The sequence below is a fragment of the Manacus vitellinus genome, unplaced genomic scaffold (genome assembly GCF_001715985.3).
Source record: "Manacus vitellinus isolate BGI_N305 unplaced genomic scaffold, ASM171598v3 scaffold_9_pilon, whole genome shotgun sequence".
Lineage (NCBI taxonomy): Eukaryota > Metazoa > Chordata > Aves > Passeriformes > Pipridae > Manacus > Manacus vitellinus.
Window position 1 is genome coordinate 7,722,260 of NW_021940917.1, and position 10,796 is coordinate 7,733,055.

The 10,796-nt window shown below is 42.8% G+C and overlaps 1 protein-coding gene across 1 annotated transcript in view; it reads left to right on the forward strand.

Annotated features, from left to right (window-relative positions):
* The window catches only part of PGGT1B (protein geranylgeranyltransferase type I subunit beta), a 36,908-nt gene extending 35,470 nt beyond the window's left edge, over positions 1-1,438 (forward strand). Inside the window, 2 exon segments of the mRNA XM_029965397.1 lie at positions 290-424; positions 427-1,438. Coding sequence (XP_029821257.1) covers positions 290-424; positions 427-470 — 179 coding nt within the window. The 3' untranslated portion in view covers positions 471-1,438.
* The last annotated feature ends 9,358 nt before the right edge of the window (positions 1,439-10,796 follow it).

Consider the following 10,796-nt stretch of genomic DNA (forward strand, 5'->3'; position numbering starts at 1 on the left):
TATTTGTTTTCTGGACTGGAGTTGTTTCCAGATGCTTAAATTCTTTGGCCATGGCACTCAGAAAAAGTAAAGTAGTGTGCAAGTAGTTATAAAACAAAACTAGACACTAGTTCATGCTGGTTCTGCTTTGGACAAAAACTGATTCCTTCTGTCAAAACTCAGATTTAAAATATAGCACCTGATTATTTGTTTTCCTTGGATGTAATTGTTCAGGGGTGTTTGAATATAGGAACATTTGGCTATTACAGCCTGAAATAATTTTATTTTTCCTTTTCTGTCCTTCTTTCAGATGCTTTACATGCCTACTTTGGGATCTGTGGTTTGTCATTAATTGGAGAATCTGGTATTTGCAAAGTTCATCCTGCCCTGAATGTAAGCACAAGAACCTCAGAGCGCCTTCACCACCTTCATCAGATCTGGAAAACACGGACTTTAAACAGTGTTCAGACAACACACACTTCTTTATGTGACTGATTTAGACTTGAATTTAGTTCTGGTAGCATAATTGTAGCCCAGGGTTAAAAGCCATGTATAACCAATGTGCTCTTTTAAGTGCTGGAGTCATACAATCAGATCTGTGTTGCTGGCATCACTTCAGTAGGGAGTTGCCTTCAGCAGGTTATTCTGCATTGTGAAAAAAGGAGATATTTTGATTATATAGAAGTTTGTCACCGCAGACTGTAAATGGCTTTTCAAATGGCTTTACTTCTAGGAAATCCCTTGAGGCGTTTAAACTTCATTTCAAGTTTATTTTTTTAAATTTGTGCATACTGTGTCAAAATATATAATGGGGAAATATTTTCAAAATCTGTTTACATATCATGCAGTATAGCACAGAACCTTGGAGTTCTTTATGATCTTACTATTTGACATATTTTGGCTAGAGAATCTCCCATATTAAGTCTCAGTTAAAAATTACCTTTTATCATAAACTTTCAGATTCCATAAACTTTCTTTTAAAAAACAAATGAATTAAATAAAAATAAAATTATTTTATTCAATATACTGGACTTCTAATGTTGTGTGGCCTTACTAAATGGATTTCATAATTCTTCTGAGTAGTTTTTACACAGTTGCAGTGCATTGTTAGGCAAACAAAGAGTTCTCATCTGAAATAGTTTCTTCATGTGAAATTCAATAAGAGTGTGGCATATTGATGTGTGTCAATAAGAGATACTCAACACGGTCTTTTGGAAGTGTACCTGTGTGCAAGAGTAGCATTAGAACCTGTTTCCAAAGACAAGCCTTTGCAATACATTAAAATTGTACAGTTGCACTCTGGTGATTTTTTCATATATATTTCTCTCTTAGTGTGAAGTAATACCAAGTTTCATAACCGTTCTGTGTAAAGGGCGAAACACTGGGCTTTAAAGTAAGCAGCAGTGGTGTACTGTTAGAGTGATGTTGAACATTCTCATTTAGTAGTGGTGCTTTACTTTGTATGCGTGAAGTGCTTGTTCAGAATTGAAGGAAGTAACCTTGCAGCTGATGCATTTTTGGCCAGTCAGTTTGTGCATTTCCAGTTCAGTAGACACCAGGATGTCTTTCTGCTTGCCAGTTGTTAGGGCACATTCATTTTTCTAAAGGACTTCCAAACACAGACAACTGAAGACTTCTGAAAACAGTTTAATTATGCCATTTACCACTGCTGAGCCCAAAGAGACAGAATATAGACCCTTTCAGTCAGCAGAAAGAGCTTCAGGGATAACCATTGTCCTGATTCTGCAATGCGAGGCAAGTGAAAAGGGTACCATAGTTGTACTTCTGTCACACGTCAGAGAGATCCAATAAGCATCTTCAGGCTACCAGAACAATCCCAGTGTCCAATCCTGTAGCAGCCTTCCTACCTAAATAAATTGTTTTTATATCTATAGCAGATTAGTTTGCATGGCAGCATTGGGAACATCAGTAGTGCAAGTGAACTGCTTGGAAAAGCAGAAGAGGAACAGGAGGCAGTAAAATACGTGATCTGGACGTGTCCCAGTGGACACTTCCCTTGGAGGAGGAGAGGCTACATGGCTGTAAAAACTAAGTTGGGAGCGTTGAAACCAAGAGAACTGTGGGGCTGGTACTGCGGAGGGGGAATGATGTGCTTGAGTAGGACTGGTGCAGAGTAAGAGAAATGAAAACTGGGAGATAGGAAGGGTGGGGGCAAGAGAAAACTAGAGAAGGGAATGTGGAGTAAGAATGAAACCATACTGCTGGAAAGGATTTGAGCCACCTAGGATAAGATTAAGGGAGCAAGAGCAAAAGAGAGATACTGACTCAAGCAACATGAGGGAATCAAAGGAGGAGGACAGAGCTTGGGGATTGGTTTTATTTCCCACATGCTGAGATGACCAGAAGTTCAGCTACAAATAAAAAGAAATAGTAAGATACATAAAAGAGGGGAACTACGAGGCTGGGAGCTCACTACAATGGTTCTTGTGGGAATCCTGTTCTCCTGGAGAGGATTAGTGGGATGTTGGTCAGGGGGGACTGAAGTAGTTTCCCTGAACAGAAGACTCTCAGATCAGGGTGGTCACCTTAGCTGAAAACCGAAACAAATCTTGGAGTAAAAATTGTTCAAAACAGCACAGTATTTGTTTGTCTTGACATCAGATGGTGGCCACAAGTTGAATCATGGTAGGGTGGGGTGGAACATGGTGTAGTTACAATGAAGATGAGGTGAACCATGTACAAGTTTTTTAACATTTACTACATACCCTGTTAGAGGAAGTAGCTTTGAATTTCAGAAGAGTTGAATAAGGTACTCTTAGGCTCTACTGGGAAACAGCCCAAATATTGATTCTTAGCTTCATGAGGAATTATGTACTTGATTATTGTGGGGCAAATCCATACTTGCAAAATTCTAAATTATGGTTCCTGAGTTTCCCTGTCTGTGACCAGGTTCTCATCTGTGAGGGATGAGGTTCTCTACTCATCAGAGTAGAGAAGCAGAAATAAGGGCTAACAGTAAAAAATCACATTATGTGAACAAGAATTTCAATTCTCATGGCAAGTTATTTAACAGTGTTCTGCTTCAAAAAGCAGCTAATGTTTGCTTTGTTTTCTGTATCTGTAAGCTATCTTGAGTTGTTTACATGGATTTTACCTTTCAATCTCCTTGGCCCACAGTTATTCTACAACTCCCCTTTTTTTTTTTTCCCCAAGTAAAGAACAGCATCTTTTCAGGCTGAATGTTGACATCAGAGTTACCCTTTTCTAAAGGTTGCATGAGGCATATTTGTTTTGCATTAACTCCCAAAGTTTGAATGAAGCCAACAAAATGTGTGTGCCTTCACCCCACTCTGAGTATCTAATTACTTTAATTGGTTTGAAATCTTTAATCTTTTTAGGTTGACAAAAATCTGTATTAACAACCAACGCTCTATGCATGATTTGACATTTTTAGTGCCCCAGCTGATGTCAGGCAAACAAATGATGAACATGGAATGTTCCTGTGGAGCAGACATTTTGATTCTGACTGTGTATTGAATTGCCTCTACCATTTTTGTGGTTTATCATGTCTTCTGACTAGAAAAATGTTAAATGATAAATCAATAGACAACAGTTTCACAGATAAGAAGTCCATGACCTAAAATCTCTCTTAAAATGGATACGTCCAAAAGCAGCTAAAACTTAAATATGAACTGTGAAGCTTAAATGTAGCTAGAAAAAGCAAAGCAGTGGTTACTGCCCAGCTCCAATAATTTGTGTTAACCACAGCTTTACATTGCTGAGGCTGAACCTAAGAAATTAATAAATTAATACCATGTGCTTGAGGATGTAAAACCTCTTGGCTGTCAGGGCTTGGATTACGTAGAGCAGCTGTACTGCACTGCCACAACCTTTTAATGTTCTTGCATTGGTGGTCTATAGGAGACCCCCTGCCTAATTTCTCCTGTTTACCGAGAATGTATTTATAAAGTTGTTGCCTTATATAATCCTCAGAAGCACTCCAAGCTTGCTGGTGTTGGCTCAGGCTGACAAATGTATGAGTGCCCCTATCCTGTCTGAAAGGCTCGCAACCTATTTCTGTGGCTCTAGCTTCTCTTCCAGAAAAACAGCTTTGAAATGGTGTATTCAACAAAGGAAGTTAAAAGTATCCTTTCAATAAGATCTGAAGATTGAGGGTTTAAAAATTGTTATTAGGGCTTTCATAGCAACGTGCTTGCAACAAACGTGGGTAGAGCCCTTCCCAAATCTTTGTTTGCGAAGCCCAACCATGAGAATTAGGGCTTTCACAGCAACTTGATTTGTACATAGGTGCTGGCAGATGTGCTAACTCCATTTTGGAAGACTATTGTTAAGTATGTTCATATTTATGAACTTTTCATCTTAATAATTGCTTTCCTAAATGGAACAATCATCAGCTGTTAACAAGTAAATTGGGCATTGCAGAAATAACTAAAATATGTATGCTGAAGCACCTATTAAGAGTACCTTGATCCATGCCTAAATGTGCTGTAACAAGGTTAAAGACAACTTGAGAGGAGCTGAAGAAGCTGCATCAAATATGCTGTTCTCCATGGATGCCAATAACAAAATTAAATACCCCATGGAAACTGTAGAGTTCCCTGAAAAATGCATTTCAGCTTTGTACTGAGGCAGCCATTCAGTGTGAGTTTGCCTAGCGCAAAAGGGAAGAAGCAATGATTTCCAAAGTCAGAGGCTTTGTGGAGACCCCATCTCCTTGCATTTTGGAGGAACCTTGCTGTCGGTGTCCCTGTGGAGGTAGAAGACATGTCAAGACATGAGGAGAGAGACCCCTGGTAGGAAGATGCTGTTGCTGCAACTAAAATATAAAACATTTCCAAAATTCATCAGTTGAATGAGATAATTGGTGTCTGAAGGTTAATGTTAGATATTGTGGTGATTCTCAAAAGCTCTTGCTATTGCAGGTAGAGACTATATAAGTTTTCCTCACTTTAGCAAGCACAGGGTGAAAAAGAAGAGTGTCTCAACATCTTTATACTAAATGGTTATTAAATTACTCCACTGAGTGGTTACAGTCTGTCACAGATTTACACTTTCAGTTCACCATTTTAAAGCTTTTGTCTTCCTGATCTCTGTTTGCCTGATTAGTTTCTGGATTCAATAAAGATCAATGAACTGTTGGGAAACTGAGGGAAAAGTATAATTCCTTGTGAGCTGTAACTCTTGTGATGTCATTTTTTGCAAGTTACATGTTCTGGGTGAGGAACTGACTTCTTAAGGGCACAGAAAATTACAACCTCCAAAGGTTTTTAAGCTGGACCCACCTACAGCAGCAAACCCTCACACTACTGCTTTATTTTTGAAGCACTGGCAAAGCGCCTTGTTTGATAACTACATTGTGAGACATCATAGAATCATGGAATGGTTTGGGTTGGAAGGGACTTGAGAGATCATCTAGTTGCAACTCCTCTGCCATGGGTATAGGCACCCTTCACTAGACCAGGTTGCTCAAATCCCCAGCCAGCCTGGCCTTGAGCACTTCCAGGGATGGGGCATCCACAACTTCTCTGGGCGACCTATTCCAGTGCCTCACCATCCTCAGAGTGGAGATTTTTTTCCTAATATATAATTTAAACCTGCCCTGTTTCAGTTTAAATCCATTCCCCCTTGTTCTGTCACTACATGCCCTTGTTAAATGTCCCTCTCTTGCTTTCTTGTGGGCTCCCTTAAGGTACTGGAAGGTTCTATAAGGTCTCCCTGGAGCCTTGTCCTTCCCAGGCTGAACATCCCCCTCTCAGCCTGTCTTTATAGGAGGGATGTTCCACCCCTCAGATGAATTTTTTTGGCCCTCCTTTGGACCTGCTCCAACAGGTCCATGTCCTTCCTATGCTGAGGATCCCAGAGCTGGACACAGCACTTCAGATGAGGTCTCACCAGAGTGGAATAGAGGGGCAGAATCACCTCCCTCAATCTGCTGGCCATGCTGCTTTTCATATGGCCCAGGACATGATTGGTTCTCTGGGCTGCAAGTGCACATTGCTGGGTCATGTCCAGCCTCCCGTCTACCAGCACCACCAAGTCCTTCTTGGCAGGACTACTCTCAATCCATTCTCTACCCAGCCTGTACTTGTGCTTGGGATTGCCCTGACCTGGGAGCAAGACCTTGCACTTGACCTTGTTGAACTTCATAAGGTTTGCACAGGCCCACCTCTCAAGCCTGTCCAGGGACCTGGATGACATCCTTCTCCTCCAGCCTGTTGGCAGCACCACTCAGCTTGGTGCTGTCGCCCACAAAGATGTTAAACAGTGCCAGTCCCAACACTGACCCCTGAGAAGGGCCACTCATCACTACTTGGACATTGAGCTGTTGACCACAACTCTTCTGAGTGAGACCATCCAGGCCATTCCTTATCCATCAAGTGGTCCACCCTCTCCAATTTAGAGACAAGGATGTTGTGTGGGATAGTGTCAAAGGCACAAATCCAGGTATGTGATATCAGTTGCTCTTCCCACAACAACCAGTGTAAGCCCGTTTTAGAAGGCCACCAAAATTGTCAGGCACAATTTGCCCACAGTGAAGCCGTAAGAAATCACCAACTTATTTTCCACATGCCCTAGCATAGTTTCTAGGAGGATCTGCTCCATGATCCTGCTTTGCACCAAGGTGAGACTGGTGTCCCTTAAAATGTCTGTGTGTTGATACAGGCTCTGTATTGGGAATGGGACAGGACAGAAATGGCCACTGTTACTGGAGAACAAGTCAGATTCTGAGGAAGGAAACAGTGCTGACTCACAATTAAAAGGGGAAGTCCATCAAGGAAGAGAAAACTCTGAGAACCATCTGCAACCCCTAACTTCAAGAATTTAGAAATGTGCATAGGAGAGGAAATGTTTGTGGGTAGGGAAGGAGCTTTCAACTTGCCAGATTAGGTTTTTTATATTAAACTCACAAATGTAAGGAGGGAGATATTCCCTGTGTTTTGACAGTTTTAGTCAGGTATGCTTGTGAAGGTGGCTTCCATGTTAACTTGTAAAAGGATGATAACCAGGCTCTGGTAAAAGGACCAGGAGTGATGTGTGCACCATTCAATCAACTGCCCTGCATGCTCACAGTCTGAGAGAGCATGGAGGCTTTCATGACGCTGCTTCTACAGCATCCCCAGGTTTCCATCCAAAACCGTCCCCATCTTCTCTTTGTTCCCTTTGGCTCTACCTCACCCTGGGAAGGAGGACCCCACTTTATCCTTTTATGTGAAATCTGCAAAAGGATAACTTGAAATGAAGATGACAATTTGAAGTGAAAATGACAGAATAGAAGTAAAGGCAAGTTCTCTGTTGTTCATCACCCTTCCTGAGTGCTTGTAGGACAGGAGTGATGCTTATGCTGCCTAGAAAGCTAAATATGCAAGATTGCTGTTGAAATTGTATGCTGCCTGTCGTTAATTTTAAGGTTTCCCTAAGCACAGAGCTATATTTATTTGCTGTTGTGCTGTCCAGGAGCCTTCATTTAACAACCGTCTTCAAATTATGGCCACTAAAATATGCTCATTTTACAGAATTACATTTTAATCTTTGTCAATCTTCATACTGCTTATTATATGCCTTAAAGCCTCCTTTAAACTTAGAATCATTGTGGAGAAGCATCATATGGAAAGGTATCATATGTGTAAACATATTGTCCAGGGAGCATTTGTCAGGGGGCTCTTTCACAGCATGTCAGACTAACAACTGTTGGGAATGGCATGGGGACAGTTTGTTTGTCCTGCCTTGGGGCTCTTTGGTGGGCCCTGATGACTCCTGGACTGTTTCTTGCAGTTCTTTAGTTCCACTCTAACATTTTATTTTTTTTAACACCACTCCCCACTACACTCGACACCACTACACCCACCCACCCCCCTCCTCTGCCTTTACATTTTTAAATTAAGGGAAGTTTTGCTGGTGGGTCAGTTTAACAGAGAGCCAATCTGCAAGGCACATAGATGGGAAGTGGGACGAGGGGAATGTTTCTATAAATAGCACAAAAATACTTTAGAGAAAATGAGAAATCTTAGGCAGATTGGGTATATTTGCACCCTGGTCTGTATGCTCATACTTGACAGATCAACTGTCCTCGGGAGGTGCTGGCTGTCCAGCGTCCTTCCAAAGTATCCTCTGAAATATGCAGTTTTCTGGTGAGGCTGAGGAGAGGAGTCTGCTAGAGAGGTGTGTTGATGAGGCTTTCCAACACAGGCACTGGGCTCTTCTGTATTTTTGTATATGGCTCTATATATAACTCCCTGTGTACGGCCAGAGTGAGTCTGCGGAGCAGTGATAACATGTGCCCCCTGTGACTTCCTAGTTTCTATAGATAGCTTCTTACACAGACCACGCAAACTGCCACTACCACCAAACTTTTCTGATGGGTCCATGCCTTGACATTTGTTTTCAGCATAAAAAAACCTCCAGCCTGAAGCAACTTCCTTCTACAAAATGAGGAGCTGCTGGTACAAGTGAGGACTGTGGTAGTTGGCATCTAAAGGGAAGGTGCCAACCATGTTAAAAAAGTGAACTTCCCTGACCATAAGACAAGCCTTGTCTCTTTCCCTTCTGCTGCCCCTGGATTATCCTAGCCTTTATTAAACACAGGAATGAGGGAACAGCAGAGTCATGTTTACTCTGCCCAAGATGCACACTGCTGCTGAGGGGTGTTGCCAGCTCTGAGCATAAGCTGGGAATGACAGCTATCGGTGGGAAAGCTGTTCCCCAGCCCTGTAGCAGCTGCCAGTGTGCTCCTGTGCTCAGTGGCCAACAGCACAGGACTCAGGCAGGCACCAGAGCCTGAACTCCATCCCACAGGGCCCCATGCACAGCAGCACATTTCCTAGAGCATTTCTTCTGCCCCCGGACAGCTTTAACTCTGCATTTCCCTTACCATCTGCCTATATTCCCTCAGGACTGTTGCAGGCTTTCTCACCTGTGGCTCCAGGTCATGGTTCAGGAGGCACAGAACAGAGACACTTCAGAGTCCCTGCCTGCAGTGAACACAAGCACTCCTTTCGGCTGCAGTGGAAACCTGAGCAAACACTCAGGCCGGTATTTGAGATGTCACATAGTGTCTGTTCCCCAGGGAGCAGTTCTTTAAACCAAAGACTCCACGGGCTATGGAGAGCAACAGTTCCCACAGTCTCCCTTCTATAAAAGGAAGTTAAAGTCTTCAGCAGCTGTTGATCTGATAGCCAGCCTGGACTGGACCTCCCTCCCATCCCTACTGCTTACTTCAACTACCCACAGACCATCCCTCCTGTTAGAATAAGCTGCACTTTCTGGTGCTTTTGATGCTACCCAAATTTCGAGGGAACGGGGGTGTAAAGGAAAGCTTCTTTTTTTTTAACAGCTTTCATAAGTAAATGCCCCGATGTCAATCACTCTAGTGAAGGTCTGTGGCACTGCAAACACTGGCAAATGCAGATTCAGACACTTTAGAGGTGTTTTGTCTTGTGGGTTGAGACAGCTCTTGCCTAAACACTTCTGCTTATCTACTGCAGTTAGTTGGGAACAGATCATTCTTTATGTTTTTAAACTAATGGTAAAAAAAAAAAATTAAATGAGATTAAAATGTCCTTTTGCCAAAGTCCTTTCACATACTTCAGTTCAAGGTAAAACCAGTAAAAATGTAATAAATAATGCAATATTCCAAACTAGTAGGAGTTTGTCTTGTCTTTAACCTTTTTGAAATCCTCAGCTGACAAGTTATTTGGGGAGGTCACTGGAAGGAGCCACCCTTAGCACTCCAACATGCATTTGACTTTCCTTCACAGGGCAGAGCAAGCATGTCTCTGTGAATTTAGTGTGTCATAACTGAATTGGAGGGAAATCTGTTCCACTCAGTTGAGCTGCTGCGTCTGGGAGGCCTTTTTAAGTGTGCCAGTGAGAACTGCTGAAGTTGTTGAGCAGCCTTTAGAGGTCAAAGGAATGAAAAGGAACTTGGATGGAAAGCCAGAGAAATTTCCTTTTCTAGAAGCTCCAGTACAGTGCATAGGTGCTTGTGAGAGATCGTGCTTCTGCACATGGCCCATGTGATGAAAGCAACAAGGCTCACACAACAGAGCTCGTACCAGCTCACTCTGCACTGCAGAGTGTGAGGGACAAGCACTCAGAGCTGCAGCGCTGCTGCTGTGGCTCTGCATCCTGATGCTCTGTTTATTCTGCACTGCAACACACACAGGGAATCAGGCAGAGTCATGATTTGAGGAGTTGGACCCCAAAAACTGCTGGCCAGCCTTAGCATCAGTCTCAGGTCCAGAAAAAAATGCAGGCCCAGATCCTCTTCATGCTCCATACAAGGGACCAGGGAGCAGGAGTGTCTCTGTGCATTACCCTCAGCTTTCCTTAACACTACAAGGAACAATTTGCTTTGCTGTGATTTCAGATAAATTCCCCAAAGTGACATTTCTGGCCTTTTGCTCTGTGATGCATGTCCCTTTGTATACATAAGTCCACTTTGTTTGAGCCAGTCATTCTTTGACTGGTCACCAGCACCTCTGTCAGCCTTCACAGAGGTAAAGAGATGCAGGAACTCCACCAGTGCAGTGCTGCCTGCCCAGGCCAGCAGAGACAGTGCTCCTGCAGGCAGGTACTCCAGCAACGTGACATCTGCTACAGGCACACCTGTAAAGGGGTAGGTTCATTCTGGTGCTGTGTGATGCCAGGAGGGTCAGCCTTTGTCTGGCATAGTGGGCTCTGCACCAGTCTTGCTCTGTGCAAAGTCAATCCACAGGGAGCTTAATCCAATTTTCATGGGTATTAAAGATTTCATTAACCCATGGGTAAACGCAGGGGAAGAATTTTGTTGCAGGAACATGGCAGGCCATTTTGAAAAAGGAAAGCTAACTCAAACC